This window comes from Hemitrygon akajei, chromosome 10, assembly GCF_048418815.1.
Source record: "Hemitrygon akajei chromosome 10, sHemAka1.3, whole genome shotgun sequence".
NCBI lineage: Eukaryota > Metazoa > Chordata > Chondrichthyes > Myliobatiformes > Dasyatidae > Hemitrygon > Hemitrygon akajei.
The window spans coordinates 34,592,250-34,611,492 of NC_133133.1; the positions used below are offsets into that span (position 1 = coordinate 34,592,250).

Genomic DNA, 19,243 nt, shown 5'->3' on the forward strand with positions numbered 1-19,243 from the left:
TTCCATCACCTCTGAAGAAGAGGGTTTTACTGACTCAATGAGAGAAAAAATGTCACAACTGTGTTAAGTTGGTAATCCTTTTTTTAAAAGAGTGACCCCTTGTTATAGATTCACCTTTTACAGGAAATATTCTCTTCACATTCATTCTATCAAGATGACTCAGAAACTTGAATACTTTTTATCAGGCGCCTTCTTCTTCAGCGAACATAATCCTAGCTTTGTCCTCAACTGGTGAACTGTCCTTTCCAGTTGTTAGTCTGGCATTAAGATCATCCTTAACCATGAAGATGAATATTGTATGCACAGCACTAGGCACAGATTCATCATTTACCACATACCTGAATCACAACGCTCATATTTTTGCATTCAGTTCCCTGGCAATAAATTATATCATTCATGTAGCTTATCCAATTACAGTATCACACAAAATGCTGGAGAAACTTAGCAGGTTAGGCACCATCTACGGAAATGAATAAACAGTTGACATTTCAGGTTGAGATCCTTCAGCAGGGCTGAGAAAAGGAAGGGGGAGGATGCTAGAATAAAAAGATGGGGGAGGGAAAGCAGGACAAGCTGGAAGGTGATAGGTGAAGCCAGGTGGGTGGGAAAAGTAAAAGGCTGAAGAAGAAAAAATCTGATAGGAGAGGAGAACTGACCATGGGAGAAAGGGAAGAAGGAGGGGGCAGCAGGGGAGGTGATAAGCTGGTGAGGAGAAGAAGTGGCCAGACTTTCTGTATCCTCTTTAATATTATTGACTAAGTTACTTTTGTATTCCATCTTTTCCTCATAATGACTTTTTTAGTTTCCTTCTGTTGGTTTTTATTATCTTCTCAATCCTCTAACTTCCCACTATTTTTTGCTCTTTTATATGCCCTCTCTTTGGCTTTGATATTGGCTTTGACTTCTCTTATTAGCTATGATTGTGTCATCTTGCCTTTAGACTACTTCTTCCTCTTTGCAATGTATGCATCCTATGCTTCTGAATTCCAACCATAGCTACTGTGCCATCATCCCTGCCAGTGCTCTTTTCCAGTCAATTTTGGAAAGCTCCACTCCAATGCCTCTGTAATCCCCTTTACTCCACAGTAATACTGATACATCTGACTTTAGCTTCTTCTTATCAAATTGCAGGGTGAATTCTATCATATTATGTTCACTGGCCCTTGAGGACTCCATTACCTTAAGCTATCTAGTCAATTCTGGTTCATTGCAGAACACCTAACCCAGTATTCCTGATCCACTAGTAGGTTCAACCACAAGCTGCTCTAAAAAGACATCTCATAGGGATTCTAGAAACTCTTCTGCTCAGGATCCAGCACCAACCTGATTTTCCCAGTTTGCCTGCATATTGAAATCCCCCATGACTATTGTAATATTGCCCTTTTGGCATGCATTTTCTGTCTCCCATTTTAATTTGTTGACCACATCCTTTCTGTTGTTTGGAGACTGTATATAAATCCCATCAGGATCTTTTTACCCTTGCAGTTCCCTAGCTCTACCCACAACAATTCAACACCTTCTGATCCTATTTCAACTGTCCAATGAGCAAACACGAGGAAATCTGCAGATGCTGGAAATTTAAACAACAACAACACACAAAACGCTGCTGGAACACAGCAGGCCAGGCAGCATCTATAGGGAGAAGCGCTGTCGATGTTTCGGGCCGAGACCTTTCATCAGGACTAACTGAAAGGAAAGATAGTAAGAGATTTGAAAGCAGTGGGGGGAGGGGGAAATGCAAAATAATAGGAGAAGACCGGAGGGGGTGGGATGAAGCTAACAGCTGGAAAGGTGATTGGCGAAAGTGATACAGAGCTGGAGAAGGGAAAGGATCATAGGACGGGAGGACTCAGGAGAAAGAAAGGAGGGGGGAGTTTCTCCTATCATTTCGCATTTCCCCCTCCCCCCACTACTTTCAAATCTCTTACTATCTTTCCTTTCGGTTAGTCCTGACGAAAGGTCTCGGCCTTTCCCAGATATAATCTTCTTTCACCCATCATTCAGTGATGCCTACAAAATCATAATGCGATCTGTAACTGTACTGCAAATTCATCTACTTGATTCCATATACTGCGCGTATTCAAATATAACACCTTCAATCCTGTATTCACCCTTTTCGATTTTGGCCATCTTTTACATTGCAACTCATCCTGTTGAGTGCAATTTTGACCTATCATCAGCATTTCTTTGCTAACAGTCTCACTACACGTTGCCTCTATTTGTAAACCAACCTCATCCTCAGCTCTATCGCTCCAGTTCCTATCCCCCTGCCAAATTAATTTAAACCATCCTGAACAGTTTCTGTAAAGCTGAATGATATTGGTCCCTGTCAGGTTCAGGTGTAACCCATCCTCTTTTTCCAGTTCGTACCTTCTGCAGAAGAGATCCCAATGATCTGTAAATCTGAACCCCTGCACCAGTTCCTCAGAATGTTCCTTTTAGAATGTTGTGGACCCGATCCAAGACATCCCTGATCCTGGTACCTGGGAGGCAACATACCGTCCAAGTGTCTCTATCGCACTCAAAGAATCTTGTTGTTGTTCTTCTAACTATGGAATCTCCTATCACCACTGCAGTCCTCTTCACCTCTCTGCTCTTCTGAGCAATGGAATCAGAGTCAGTGCCAAAGACACGGTCACTGTGGCTTTCCCTGGAAGGTCATCCCCCTCAACAACATTTAAAGTGGTATAAATTATTGAAGGAAACAGGCACAGGTACACTCTGCACTGGCTGTGCATTTTCCTTCCTTCTGACAGTTACCCAGTTACTTGTCTCCTGAAACCTAGGAGTAACTATGTCCCCGTGGTTCTTGTCCATGTCCTCCTCCTTCTCCTTTATGAGTCGAAGGTCATCAAGCTGCAGCTCCAGTTCCTTAATACGTTCTCCTAGGAGCTACAGCTTGGTGCATCTGGTGCAGATGTGTTTATCCAGGAGATAGTGCAAAACACTGCCCCTGGAGCTATTCTCACTACACTACTCTTCCCTTACAGATGCAGAATCCCATCCTTTAGAATATCTTCCAATAACTTTCCTACTACTGAAGTCAGGCTCATTGGCCTATAATTTTCAGGCTTATTCTTAGACCTTTTTCTTAAACAACACAACAACATTAGCTATTGTCCAGTTCTCTAACACCTCATCCGTAGCTAAGAGTGTTTTAAATATCTCTGCTAGGACTCCTGTAACTTCTGCACTAGTGTCCCATAGGGTTCGAGGGAACACGTTGTCAGACCCTGGGTATTTATCCACCCTAATTTGCCTCAAGACAGCAAGCACCTTCTCCTTTGCAATTGGTACAGGGTGCACGACCTCACTGTTGCTTTGCCTCACATCTATCGACTCTGTCAGACTCCCAAGGAAATACTAATGCAATGCAAAAAATCCATTTAAGATCAGCTCCATCTATTTTGGCTCCATGCATAGAATATCAGTCTGATATTCCAGAGGACCAATTTTGTCCCTTGCTATCCTTTTTCTCTTTAATATATCTGTAGAAGCCCTTAGGATTTTCCTTCACCTTGTCTGCTAGACCAACTTCATGCCTTCTTTTGGCCCTCTTGATTTCCTTCGTAAGTGTTCTCTTACATTTCAAATATCTCAGTTGTTCCGACCTGCCTATGCCTGCTATGCAGCTCCTTTGTTTTCATAGAAACATAGAAAATAGGTGCAGGAGTAGGCCATTCGGCTCTTCGAACCTGCACTGCCATTCAGTATGATCATGGCTGATCATCCAACTCAGAACCCTATACCTGCTTTCTCTCCATACCCCCTGATCCCTTTAGCCACAAGGACCATATCTAACTTCCTCTTAAATATAGCCAATGAACCGGCCTCAACTGTTTCCTGTGGCAGAGAATTCCACAGATTCACCACTCTCTGTGTGAAGAAGTTTTTCCTCATCTCGGTCCTAAAAGGCTTCCCCTTTATCCTTAAACTGTGACTCCTCGTTCTGGACTTCCCCAACATCGGAAACAATCTTCCTGCATCTAGCCTGTCCAATCCCTTTAGAATTTTATACGTTTCAATAAGATCCCCCCTCAATCTTCTAAATTCCAGTGAGTATAAGCCTAGTCGATCCAGTCTTTCTTCATGTGAAAGTCCTGCCATCCCAGGAATCAATCTGGTGAACCTTCTTTGTACTCCCTCTATGGCAAGAATGTCTTTCCTCAGATTAGGGGACCAAAACTGCACACAATACTCTAGGTGTGGTCTCACCAAGGCCTTGTGCAACTGCAGTAGAACCTCCCTGCTCCTGTACTCAAATCCTTTTGCTATGAATGCCAACATACCATTTGCCTTTTTCACTGCCTGCTGTACCTGCATGCCCACCTTCAATGACTGGTGTACAATGACACTCAGGTCTCATTGCACCTCCCCTTTTCCTAATCGGCCACCGTTCAGATAATAATCTGTTTTCCTGTTCTTGCAACCAAAGTGGATAACCTCACATTTATCCACATTAAATTACATCTGCCATGAATTTGCCCAATCACCTAACCTATCCAAGTCACCCTGCATCCTCTTAGCATCCTCCTCACAGCTAACACCGCCGCCCAGCTTCGTGTCATCCGCAAACTTGGAGATGCTGCATTTAATTCCCTCATCTAAATCATTAATATATATTGTAAACAACTGGGGTCCCAGCACTGAGCCTTGCGGTACCCCCCTAGTCACTGCCTGCCATTCTGAAAAGGTCCCGTTTACTCCCACTCTTTGCTTCCTGTCTGCCAAACAATTCTTTATCCACGTCAATACCGTACCCCTAATACCGTGTGCTTTAAGTTTGCACACTAATCTCCTGTGTGGGACCTTGTCAAAAGCCTTTTGAAAATTTAAATATACAAAATCCACTGGCTCTCCCCTATCCACTCTACTAGTTACATCTTCAAAAAATTCTATAGGTTTCGTCAGACATGATTTTCCTTTCACAAATCCATGCTGACTTTGTCCGATGATTTCACCCCTTTCCAAATGTGCTGTTATCACATCTTTGATAACCGACTCTAGCATTTTCCCCACCACCGATGTCAGACTCACCGGTCTATAATTCCCCGGTTTCTCTCTCCCTCCTTTTTTAAAAAGTGGGGTTACATTAGCCACCCTCCAATCCTCAGGAACTAATCCAGAATCTAAGGAGTTTTGAAAAATTATCACTAATGCACGCACTATTTCTTGGGCTACTTCCTTAAGCACTCTGGGATGCAGACCATCTGGCCCTGGGGATTTACCTGCCTTTAATCCCTTCAATTTATCTAACACCACTTCCCTACTAACATGTATTTCCCTCAGTTCCTCCATCTCACTAGACCCTCGGTCCCTTACTATTTCCGGAAGATTATTTATGTCCTCCTTAGTGAAGACAGAACCAAAGTAGTTATTCAATTGGTCTGCCATGTCTTTGTTCCCTATGATGAATTCACCTGTTTTTGACTGTAAGAGACCTACATTTGTCTTGACCAATCTTTTTCTTTTCACATATCTATAAAAGCTTTTACAGTCAGTTTTTATGTTCCCTGCCAGCTTTCTCTCATAATCTTTTTTCCTTTTCCTAATTAAGCCCTTTGTCCTCCTCTGCTGGTCTCTGGATTTCTCCCAGTCCTCAGGTGTGCCGCTTTTTTTTTTGCTAATTTATATGTTTCTTCTTTGGACTTGATACTATCCCTAATTTCCCTTGTCAGCCACGGGTGCACTACCTGCCCTGGTTTATTCTTTTGCCAAACTGGGTTGAACAATTGTTGTAGTTCATCCATACGATCTTTAAATGCTTGCCATTGCATATCCACCGTCAACCCTTTAAGTATCATTTGCCAGTCTATCTTAGTTAATTCACGTCTCATACCTTGAAAGTTACCCTTCTTTAAGTTCAGAACCTTTGTTTCTGAATTAACTATGTCACTCTCCATCTTAATGAAGAATTCCACCATATTATGGTCACTCTTACCCAAGGGGCCTCGCACGACAAGATTGCTAACTAACCCTTCCTCATTGCTCAATAACCAATCTAGAATGGCCTGCTCTCCAGTTGGTTCCTCAACATGTTGGTTCAGAAAACCATCCTGCATACATTCCAAGAAATCCTCTTCCTCAGCACCCTTACCAATTTGGTTCACCCAATCTATATGTAGATTGAAGTCACCCATTATAACTATTGTTCCTTTATTGCACGCATTTCTAATTTCCTGTTTAATGCCATCCCCAACCTCACTACTACTGTTAGGTGGCCTGTACACAACTCCCACCAGCGTTTTCTGCCCCTTAGTGTTATGCAGCTCTACCCATATCGATTCCACATTCTCCAGGCTAATGTCCTTCCTTTCTGTTGCGTTAATCTCCTCTCTAACCAGCAATGCCACCCCACCTCCTTTTCTCTCCTGTCTATCCCTCCTGAATATTGAATATCCCTGGATGTTGAGCTCCCATCCTTGGTCACCCTGGAGCCATGTCTCTGTGATCCCAACTATATCATATTCATCAATAACTATCTGCACATTCAATTCATCCACCTTGTTAGGAATGTTCCTCGCATTGACACACAAAGTCTTCAGGCTTGTTTTTACAACACTCTTAGCCCTTATACAATTATGTTGAAAAGTGGTCCTTTTTGCTTTTTGCCCTGGATTTGCCTGCCTGCCACTTTTACTTTTCACACTACTTTTTGCTTCTACCCTCATTTTACACCCCTCTGTCTCTCTGCACTTGTTCCCATCCCCCTGCCAAGGACTCTTAACCAAGGACTCAGTGTCACTCAAAAACCAAAGTTCCCTAAACCTGATGAAGGGTCTCGGCCCGAAACGTTGACAGTGCTTCTCCTTATAGATGCTGCCTGGCCTGCTGTGTTCCACCAGCATTTTGTGTGTGTTGTTTGAATTTCCAGCATCTGCAGATTTCCTTGTGCTTGTTCCCTAAACCTGTTAGCCTTGCCTTTTATTCTGAGAGGAACACACAAATTCTGTACACTCCAAATTTCACTTTTGAAGACCTCCCACTTACCAAGTACACCTTTGCCAAAAAACACTCCGTCCCAGTCCTCACTTGCCAGGTCCTTTCAGAAACCATCAAAATTGGCCTTTCTCCAAATTAAAATCTCAACCCAAGACCAGACCTGTCCTTTTCCAGTATTACAAACACAAGAAAATCTGCAGATACTGGAAATCCAAGCAACACAAACAAAATGCTTGAAGAACTCAACAGGACAAGCAGCATCTATGGAAAAGAGTAAATTGTTGACATTTTGAGCCTGATAATTTTTCATAATTACTTTGAAACTAATGGCATTATGCTTACCACCTGCAAAATATTCCCCTGCACAAACTCCAGTCATCTGCCCTGTCTCATTCCCTAATAGGAGATCTAGTATCTCACTCTCTTTAGTTGGGCCTTCTATGTACTGATTATGGAAACTTTCCCGAATGCATTTGACAAACACTTTCCCATCCAGCCCTTTCACAGTATTGGAGACCCAGTCAATATGTGGAAAGCTAAAATCACCTACTGTCACAACCTTACATTTCTTGCAACAGTCTGTGATCTTTCTACTAATTTGCTCCTCTAAGTGAGTGATCTATAATATAATCCCATTAATATGGTCATCCCTTTCTTATTCCTTGGTTCTACCCATAAAGCCTCACTGGATGAGCTCTCTAGTCTGTCTTGACTGAGCATTGCTGTGTCATTTTCCCTGTCTAGTAATTCAACCCCTCTCTCTTTAATCCCTCCTGCTCTATCATGTGTAAACAACGGAATCCCATAACACTGAGCTGCCACTAATAGCTCACTAATGGTTACAATGTCATCATTCCATTTGTTGATCCATGCTCATGCACCTTTCCTCCAACTCGTGTTGATTATGTAGCTCAGAACATTGGACCCATCTTTCGATACCTGATTTTCTATGGAGGCGTAAAAACATCTTTTTCTGGAATCACTCCACTACCTGTTCTGGTGCACTGTTTCCCATCTTTGTGCAACTCAAGCTTGTTCCCCCCCTTACCCCCACCCCCTTGCAGCGCAAGAAAACCTTGCCACTAGGATATTAGTCTCCTTCCAGTTCAGATGTAATCCATCCCATGTGTAAAAGTCCTATCTTGCCTGGAAGAGTGCCCAGTGATCCAAAACCTGATGCCATCCATTGTACACCAACTCCTTAATCACGTTTTAACTGTATGATCTTACTATTTCTGACCTCACTAGCACATGGCATGGATAGCAACCCTGAGATCACAATCCTGGAAGTCCTGTCCTTTAACTTAGCACCTAACTCCCTGAACTCACTTTCCAGGGCCTCATCACCCCTCTTACCCATGTCATAGGTACCAATGTGGACAACAACCTCTGGCTGCTCACCCTCCCACTTAAGAATACTATGGTTCAGTCCAAGATATCCTTATATTAGCACCTGGGAAGCAACAGACTATCCTGGAATCTCATTCTCATCCACAGAATCTCCTTTGTGTTCCCCTAGCCAATGAAACCCTATCACTACAGCTTGTCTCTTCTCCCCCCTTGCCTTCTGACCCACAGAGCTAGACTCAGTGCCAAAGACCTAACCACTGTAGCTTTCCTCTACTAGGTTGTCTTCCAAAGTGGCATACCTTTTGTTGAGGAGAATGTCCACAGGGGTATTCTGCACTGGCTGCCTCTCCCGTTGTCCCCTCTAGGTAGTCACCTGTGTCCTGTACCTTGGGTATAACTACCTTGCTGAATTGCTTGTCGATCAAACCCACCCTCCACCAGCCTCCTGAATGATCCAGAGTTCATCCAATTCCATCTCCAGTCCTTAACACTGTCTGTCTTATGCTGCAGCTGGATGTACATCTTGCAGGTGTGTGGTTCATGGACACTGGAGGTCTCCCTGCACAAGCATCCCCAGTGCTCTAAATATGCAATAAGAAATAAAGAATAAGTAACAAGAAAAATCTACCCTTGGTTTGGCCTCTCCTTGCTGAATCAAAGCCTCAACTCTCTACTGCATCTCTGGCCCACTCACACAATGGCCGCACTGCTTAAACCTAACTTTTTTCATTGGTACTTGTCACGTGCCTAATTATGCTCAATACAATGTTTCCTTGGGACTGTGGCATGGGAAATGTGCTGACTGTCCCGTATTCTTCTTTTATCCTCCCTCCAAGCAATCTGGTTTCTTCTCGAGATTGTAGTGCTCAAATATCTTTATCCACAGCGCATTATTTATTCAAAGAGCTCTAATAAAATAGACAATCAGGATTTCACTTTCATGAAAGAATGTTTAGTTTGCCTGATTCATTTGAATTTTTCTAAGTGTCCTGATATAACGTCTTTTATAATAACCTCTAACTCTTTCTTATAACAGATATTAAACTAATTGGCCTGTATTTCCTGTTTTGTCTCCTTCTCCCTTTCTTTAGAATAAAGGCATCACATTTGTTAATTTCCAATCTCATGTTATTTTCCATCAATTCAATTATCCCATCAGGAAGGATGCAGTCCATTGGGATCTGAGGACTTGTCAACTGCAGCTTCAATAACTTCTTTGAAACACTTCTCTGGTGATTGTAACGTTACCGAACTCATCACTCCCTTCCAATTTCTGATTTACAGTTCTGTCCTGATGATGGAGAGTGATGCAAAATATTTGTTCAATTCATCTGCCGTCTATTTCTAATGCTAATTTATGAGACTCACTTTCTCTAGGACCAATGCTCACTTTACCGTAAAAATATTCAAAAATTTTATTTCCATTACTAACTTTTATTATCTATAGAAATTTCTAGCAAATGTTTTCACATTTCTGGGTTGCTTTGTCTTGTACTCTAATTTCTTCCCTCCTTATTACATGTTTAGTCATTCTTTGATGCATTATATATTCTGTTCAACCGTCTGTCTGATCTCTAAGCATTATATAGCATGGAAACAAGCCATTGTGCCCATCAAGTCCATGCTGACCACCATGTACTTACTTGCTCTAATTCTTACCTCATTTTTTCTTTCTCTTCGCATACTCCCACCAATTCCAATCTCTGCCCTCAGTTCTACCAACCATCTGCATATTTGTTACAGTCAATTAACCTCTAATGTACCTGATTCCAGAAGGAAACTGGAGCATCTAGAGAAAGCCCACAGGGACACAGGGAAAATATACAAACTCCACCTAGACAGCACTGGAGGTCAGGATTGAACCTGGAAAGTTGAAGCCATGAGGCAGCTGCTCTACTAGCTGTGCCCCTGGATAGGTGGACAGCTGAACTAGACTAGAAATGGTAGAGTAAGGCAGCGAGCTCCCTTTTGAAGCACCCCACAGCTCAATCTCTCTCCTTCCAATCTATGTGGCTGGAAAATAACCCCAGCATGTTTTATTATTCTGTTTTATATTTTAACCCCCCCAGCACTTCTATCCTTAACACAATTCATCATCTCAATGAGAATTTATATAAAGCATATTTAAAAATATAAGCAACAATGTTAACATCTTACTCATAAACTGTTGTCCATCCATTTTCATTGTTCTTCGTTGCCAAAAGGCCAGTGTTACCATGGTAAGTCATCATTGCTAAGTCATGACCATGAGCAGATACCTTTTTCAAGGCCCCATTGTTGCTGATGGTTAGCCAATACACCTGACCCCCTGGAACCACGAGCCAGAGGGGTGTACCATTGGCATCACGGCGAATATGGAGTGAGTTGCCATTGTTACCAGAGATAGTGCTGATGTCGCCATCAGTGTTGTAACTGAAGTTGTATATGTAATCTCCTGTTATAAGGTTCAAGGTGTTCAGGTGAGTCCCGTTAACATTAAAGAGATACAGCTCCTGATCTGCGGGTGAAGCTACTTCATATACATTTGAACGGCTGTGATGGGGTTTATTCTTAGTCACAGCGCGGATACGGATATTGCCAAGGTCCGCGATGTACAGGGTCCCATCTGGAGAAACGGCCAAGGCTGTCGGTGTTTTCAGTTTGGCATCCTTGGCATAGCCACCATCACCTAGAATGAAGGAGATAGGAAATTATTAATAATATCTGGTATAAATTTTAATCAGAAGTGGAAAGGTTGGAGTAAACCTATGCACCCATACAGTATAAAGCTGATAATATTACAGAAGAATTCATATGATATGAAAAGCTTGTCGCTCCTCTAAAACTGTAATATGAGATGTTGAAAACTTCTGTCCCTCTGTGTGAGATACGTATTTATTAATTCTCATTTTCTGCATATTTGATTAGCTTGTCTTTAAAATGAAGCCAACTACCCTCCCATGCCCCCTTCACCAAATTACAACATAGAAAGTGAAACAACTTTATAAGTTTCACTTTCACTTTCTGAAACTGTGCACACTTGTGTATTTCAATTGGTGAATGCAGAAGTTCATAAATATTACCACCACTGGCAGGCTTTTTTGCTGAGGAACTAAATAATAAGCAAATTATTAGCATATTTGAATTTTCAGAGAAATCTCAGTCAAATCTAATCCTACTATATTCCACGATCAGACAGCATGGCTGTTGCTTCACATTTCCCTAGTGACTCAAGTTCATCTGTTCACTGAACAAGGATCCGAATTAAGATCAGCTTTATTTGTTCCATGTTTATTGAAACACGCAGTGGAATGTAAAAGTTCTGTCAATGACCACCACAGGCTGATCAGAATCAGAATCAGGTTTAATATCACCGGAGTACGTCATGAAATTTGTTAACTTTGTGGCAGCAGTACAAAGCATGATAAATATAGAGGGGAAAAAACCTGAGTTAAATGAGTAGTGCAGAAGCAGAAATTTAAAAAAAGTCGTAAGGTAGTGTTCATGGATTCAATGTCCATCAGGAAATCAGATGGCAGAGGAAGGAAGCTGGCCATGAATCATTGAGTGTTTGTCTTCGGGTATCTCCTTTCTGATGGTAACAATAATAAGAGGGCATGTCCCAGCTGGTGGGGGTCCTTATTAATGGATGTTGCTGATGTGCTGGGGGCAGTCTGCAAGAGTCACCATGCTAAAATAGCAAGCCCATAACTTACTACCCTAAACCGTATGTCTTTGGAATGTGGGAGCAAACCCGATCACCAAGAGGAATCCCGTATCGGCATGAGGAGAACAAATAAACTCCTTGGAGACAGCTGCAGGAATTGAGAATAATGATGCAGATGAAGCACTTCATAACTCTACAGAATGAAGAATATGTGAGGGAGTAGTAGGATAGTGGCCGTCCAATTCCTTGAGGAGGAACTTATATTGGCATTTGCCTTCCTTATCTTAATTCATTTGGAAAAGGGAACCAAAGACAAGATGCTGCTGTTAGCTGCCAGAAACCAATTGCACGATATTTTGCTGCTTGTTTCCTTGATCAACATTATGACTTTTGTCTTCCATGTTTATATATTTTAATAATTATATGAACAATTATTTCTTTATGAAATAATAAACCACATTATTCTGCAGCCAGATGGTCAGATTAAAAATTCAAAAACATACAGTGATATGTTCTGGAGCAGCCTGATAAGAATAAAGTTGTGAAAATATAAAAATTATGAGATTATACCTGGTGATACATTATGAAACAACTTATGATATCCTGAGGTGATGAAGGTTAGGCAGGAGAAAACCTGATGGATTTTCACGCCTTATTTGCTAATAGTTGAAAAAATATTCATTTGCATAAACTACTGGAGAACATTTCTTGAATTACAAACTTCAGAAAAGCAAGGGAAGACACCAGAAATTGGAAGAGAAAGAGTGGTGTGGGGAGAAACATATATGACATTTGGCAAGCATATCAATACTGTTACTGCTGAAGGGAAAATTCTTCCCTTTATGAATGATGTTTATCTGCGTTTCCAAAACATAGCCCTCAGCCTGAATTCTTTATAACAATACCACAAGAGCAATGAACAAAGGCAACTTGGTAACTCAAATGAATGATGTAAACCCACCGGTAATAATCTTACAGAACCAAATGTTTGAATTTTGCTGAGAGTACAATGAAACTGTCCAAGCCTTGACAGCTTCATGTCACTCTGCCTCTTAAGGTGAATTCTTATTTGATTTTGAAAACTATTTTGTTTCAGTTTTGATCTTTCGATGGTACAAACTGTTGCTCACTTCTCATTCTAGTCTCTCGTTGGTCTTCCAGCACTTCAGTGTGCTAGCAATCTTACTAAGGTGGGTGGACTGGACTCTCACAGGGGAAGGCAGGATTGCTGCATAACTTGCCTTGCTTACCTATTGCCCACAACTTGCCTTTACTGAAACGGGTTCACTGAACAGGATTTGAGTTCAACCTTCCCTTTCATCTCCTCCTCGCACCTTTTGCCCTCCATCATCTCGTTCCACTCGGCACCACCTACAGCAAATGTCCAACCCATCTACTGCATGTAAGCTAAGATTGGTTAAATCCGCAATGTCCAGGCAACAAATCTGGGAAGCTAAATTCTCTATGTAAGATATTAGGGAAGGAAATGTGAACCACAAATCTTAGTCCTGAGAACTGGCTAGCTAACCCTGTTGCAAAGCGGCGTGCAAGTATACCAATCACAGGTTTATGCTTGACTTCATCAGCCTCAATGTGGAAGTGTATGCTGATCCTCACTTTGCAGAATCAGACACAAAAAATGGACACTTCGCTCAGAGACCCCTACACTCGCACAAGGAATCTTACATCAGGATAAGAAGGGAAGAAAATAAAAATTAACGCAAATTTAAGATGTGGACCAAACTATAAGCTATAATGTGTGACGTTTGGTAATGTAATATACTGTAAGTCTGGTTCACTGGTTCATTGGTGCCACTGATGGCGGGGGAGCTGAACTGACTCCATTGTGGTGAGGACCAGGCTGAAACTGCCCAGGAGAGGAGATGCCAGGGCAGTGTGTGGGAGTCTCTGTGGGACGCACTGGAATCTGTACTCAGTTGGGTCCTGACCCCTCATATCGGTGCTGCTCCCCAGTGTTCACTCAGTAGAAGAACAAGCTGGACCGGGAGAGTGCAGTCATAGCACAAAATGCTGGAGGAATTCAGCATCTAGGAAAAGGGTACAGCTGACATGTCAGACTGAAACCCTCTGGCAGGACGGCCCGCGACATTGATTCTACTCTTTTCCTAGATGCTGCCTGGCCTGCTGAGTTCTGCCAGCATTTTCTGTGTGCTGCTCCGATTTCCAGCATTTGCAGATCTCTCTATTTTGTGATTAGTATGCAGTCATGCCACTCGGGGACTTGGGCTATATATATTTTTTTCTTTGCGACTGTATGTTTTTCTGAAATCGTTACTATATGCACTACTTGTGCTTTGTGTTACGTGTTGGTAATGTGTGTTGCACCATGGCCCCGAAACAATGCTGTTTGGTTGTCTATATTCCTAAATCGCGGAATGGTAATTAAGCTGAAACTTGAATTTGAATTTAAACTTGATTTTGAAAAAAAAACTTCCATGGACATCCACATAACATCTGTTCATTTTGGGAGATTTTTATGATCTGATTGATAGCAAAGTCACCATTCTCATCTTGTACTTTCCAGTCAATTTTCTTAAACCTCAGGAATGTTAATGACAGAGTATATTGCATTGATAGGCAAAGCCCATCAAACATCACCTTTTATATGAAGTGGTATTCAGGAACATTAAGCTTCTTCCTATCCCACATTGAGGACAGGTTGAATGAATTACACTCGATCTAAAAATCATTTGTGTAATCTGTGTCATTAATATATTTAGGGGGATAATTTCTTCAAAATTAAACTCAGATGATTAACCCATTTTCACTAATTTCAATCTAGGCATCTTTCCAATTCTGCTACTCATGTTGTTTATGAATTCATTGCCTCAGCAGTTTGCCCAATATTCTGAGTGGTTAACTCCACCTAAAGCTGGCTTGCATTACATAAATCCTGTGCACTGTTACTGCTGGTACCAAGAGGCACTACGTGAATCGTTCTGATTGGGTAACATTGAAGAATAGGATAGCATATGGCAGAATGGACTCAGCAGCTCAACTTTAAGATAAAGAGTACAAGACCGTAACAAGCTCTTCAGCCCATGTTGTTGTGATGAACTAATCAAACTAGTAATTTAATGTCTAACAAGACTAGCCCCGCTGTCTGCACAGTCTATATTACTCCATTCTCTCAATATTCATGTGCCTATGGAAGATAATCCTAAACACCTCTATTATATTTGCAACCTTTGTCAATGTATTCTATCTATGCCTCTCATAATCTTATAAACTATCCAGTCTCCCCTCCATCTTCATTACTCCAGAGCAGGACCTTGTTCAACCTTTCCTCATAGCACATATCTTTGAATCCAAGCAGCAACCTAGCAAACCTCTTCTTCGCCCTCTTGAAAACCTCTACATCTTTCCTTTACATCCTCCAGAGCTTTTGAAGATCCTTGTGGAGGAAGTGCGACATAGGATAAATGTATTGATCCCACATAGACCAGGGTACTCTACTATAGCACGCACTATAAATTAGTGGAGCGTAGGCAATGTTGACAAGGACACCATTTTGTAGCTATCCTGAAGTGTGATGTTAAGTACTAGAAATAATTTGCCAAGAATTTCAGTTGAATAGTGCTAATGCATCCTCCTACACTTGTCATTGCTGCTTATTCTACTCTCGTATCTCACAGTTGATGCATATCACCTTTCAGACAAGGTGAACTGGTTTTGGCCTGATACTGGTCCTTGCTACCTCCTGTCTGCACCAACCATCACTTATCTGAGCCAACTGTGGCCATATGTACATACAAAGGTCGTATGATGAGACTTATCAACTCAGTGACCAATAGGCCCAAGTAGTCATCTGCTAAGACATACCTCTGGAAAACAATTTATTGAATTTGACAGGTGACAGGAGCTTCAACTTTTGTCAAAGTAGGAAGATTTATTTTATGACTTTATTCAGAAATGTATTCAGGCAGTTAGAAATCACTTTTAAAAATGAAAACATTTTGAGAAGAATATTTTATGATTATTAATGAATTAATTTACTAATGCATATTTAATTAAATATATAATTTTAAGCATTATTATATGTAAACTTTTCCCTCCGAATCTCCATGCTGGGACTCCCCATTCTACTGGTTGGGACTGACAGAGCTGGCAGATATAGGATTTGCAAAATAAAGATCGACAGTTCAATTCCAAGTGGAGTCTATTATTAGAATATTGAATGAAGCATTGGCATCTGTCACTCTGCAGGTCTGCAAGTGAATGCTGGGCTCTTTCAGAACCACTGACTATAGCCAGAATAATACAATGCACTGTGAGACATCCATTAACACAAATGCTTCTTTTGTCCATGACAATATGGCATATAATAGGAGGCAACAAAGGCTAACTAGGTGAGGACAAGGGCTGCTACATCACCTTAACTTCCATGGAGTGGAGATTGCTCACCATACTTGAAATATCTTGTTGATATGTTTTACAGCCTGCAGATGATTTTTGTGTGTACCTTAGATTACCCCAACTCTTTTCATCAAAACCTAAAGCTTGTATCTTTCAAATAGCCGATAAATGAAATATAGAGCAGAAGGAGCAAAGTATGGTTGAAAGGGAAAGCACATTATTAACTTAATGCTTGCAGTCACCAGCTAAAATAATGATACTCGGCATAATTGAGAAGAGGGTAACATACAGTGAGGCACTTTGTGAGAAAGCAATATATCCAGGGAATGGGAGGTAGATGTCTGGATGCCAGTGCCCTTGACTACAGTTCTCTCTCAAGTCTTATTGCAGATGTCTCAGATTGTCAGAGAGCAGTTTACAGAAAAAGACAGATGGGTACCCATAACGAAATGTTTAATAAATTGGCAGAGCAAAAAGAAAGAATGCATGCAATTCCAGGTGTATGGAGGAGTATGTCATCAGACTTTTATAAGCTTTTGTACAGTGCTCAGAGACTGCATTGCCTGCATGGAAAGGGCGGGCCCTATCACTTGTGCAGTTGGAGGTCCAGCCGTGTGTTGTGAAACCTAGTTTCCTAGCTTGTGCTGCACAACCAAGATATCATCGATCAATGGCTTTGTGCTGCAGTGGGTTGTGGTCATAGAAACTAAGTCAACTTCTATTATTTCTGTGTACACCTGTGTTCAAAGAAATTTGCAGGATGTAACAGCAAGTCAGCAACCATTCCTCTAAATATAGTAACAGGGTTGCAAAAATGCCAGCCAACAGGAATGGCCCCATAGAAATCAAATACGATGAGAACGTTTGCGATCTCATTCTGCCAGTGCAGCTTTTGGTGTTAACATTGAGAAGAGGATAAGCCATAGGAGCAGAATAAGGTCATTCGCCCATTGAGTTTGCTCCATCATTTGATCATGGCTGATTTATTTTTGCTCTCAATTGCATTTCCTGTTTTCTCCTCATTACCTCTAACACTCTTACTCTTCAAATATCCCTAATGACATGGCCTCCACAACCATCTGTGGTGATGAATTCCACAGATTCATCACCCTCTGGCTAAAGAAATTCCTCCTCATCTCTCTTCTGTGGCCTCTCTCCCACTGTTTGAAACATCTTCTCCAAGTCCACTCTATCTAGGCCTTTCAATATTCGGTAGGTTTCAGTAAGATCACACCTTATTCTTCTAAAGTCCAGCAAGCACAGGCCAACAGCTGTTAAATGTTCCTCATATGCTAACTCTTTCATTCCCATAATCATACTCATAAACCTTCTCTAGACCCTTTCCAATGCCAACACATGCTTTCTTTGATATTGGACAAAACTGCCCACAATACTCTAAATGTGGTCTGAACAATACCTTATAAAGCCTTAGCATTACAACCTTGCTTCTGTGTTCAACTCCTCTCAAAATTAATGGCAATATTTCATTTGCCTTCCCTACTATTGATTCCACCTACAAAATAATCTTCAGGGAATCCTGCACTAGCACTCCCAAGTCCGTTTGTAACTTGATTTCTGAATTCACTCCCTGTTTAGTCTCCGCTTTTATTCTTTCTTTCAAAGTGCATGATCATACAAGTGCATGCCACTTTCCTAAACTGTATTCCATCTGTCACATCGTTGGCTGTTCTCCTAATCTGTCCAATTTATTTATTTATTGACACAGTGCAGAATAGGTCCCTAATTTAACCCTAATCTAATCATGGGACAATTTGCAATGACCAATTACCTTATCAACCAATATGTCTTTGGACTTTGGAAGGAAACCATACAATCAGGGGGAGAACATACAAGCTCCTTACAGTAAGCAGCTGAGATTGAACCCGGGTGGCTGGTACTGTAAAGCGCTTCCCTACCTGACCGCCCTTTTGCAAACTTCTGCAGACTCACTGTTTCCTCAAGACTATGTGCCCCTCCACCTATCTTTGTATCATCTGAGAACTTGGCCACAAAGCCATCAATTCTGTTATCTAGATTATTAACATAAAATGTGAAAAGTAGCAGACACAACACTGACCCCTGTGGAACACCACTAGTCACAAGTAGACATCCAGAAAAGGCCCACTTTATTCTCACACTTTGCCTTCTGCCAGCCAGACTGTCTTCTATCTGTGCTAGTATATTTCCTGTAATACCATGGGCTCTTTGTCTAGCAACTTCATGTGTGGTGTTTTGTCAAGGGCCTTCTTAAAATCCAAGAGAGAAAAAAAAACTACTGACTCTCCTTTGTCTATCCTGTCTATTATATCCAGATTGATGACTTACACATTACAGAAATATGGGGAGAAGAATGGCTTCCCAGTATATTGGGTAAATGTAGTCATTTCTATATCAGCTTGTCCTGTTCTGCTTGCACTTTCCTTTTTCACATTCATGCTGCTAAGCACTCGATTTGGGGCTCAACTAGTTTGCACTAAGGTGTCAAACTCAAGATAAAAGCATATCATTTGGCACGCAATTCCTTGTAGATGTTACACACTATGGATAACTTTAACAATTTGTAGAAAAAAAGCAAGGGCTAGCGGTACCAGTCTGCAAACACCTCACTGTCTGGCAATCCTTTCAAGTGACAATAGTGAGCACTTTCAAAGGGCAATGCTGAATGAGTGTAACGGTAAGAGGGCAGAGACTGGAGTTTGGAGGTCCTGGAACATGGCAGGTCCAAACTGCTGCACAATCTGCTAAAAATGCACAACTTCCAGGAGGCATTAGTCATGCAAACATCAGCACTCTCAACAATATGAAGGCTACTTGTGAATTGGGCTTTTTATAGGAATTAATTTGGCATATTATATAATCGCAAATGTGTCTACAGAAACTAATTTTATTGCCTCGCTATTTCAAAGTGCCCATTGATCATGGAAAGCT

General features: G+C 41.4%; 1 protein-coding gene across 6 annotated transcripts in view; it reads right to left on the reverse strand.

Annotated features, from left to right (window-relative positions):
- Window positions 1–19,243, reverse strand: part of tenm1 (teneurin transmembrane protein 1) — a 2,244,326-nt gene that overhangs the window by 90,132 nt on the left and 2,134,951 nt on the right. For all 6 annotated transcript variants that reach the window (XM_073058035.1, XM_073058034.1, XM_073058032.1 and 3 more), the window contains one exon: window positions 10,450–10,960. In XM_073058035.1, coding sequence (XP_072914136.1) covers window positions 10,450–10,960 — 511 coding nt within the window. The remainder of the gene's footprint in view (window positions 1–10,449; window positions 10,961–19,243) is intronic.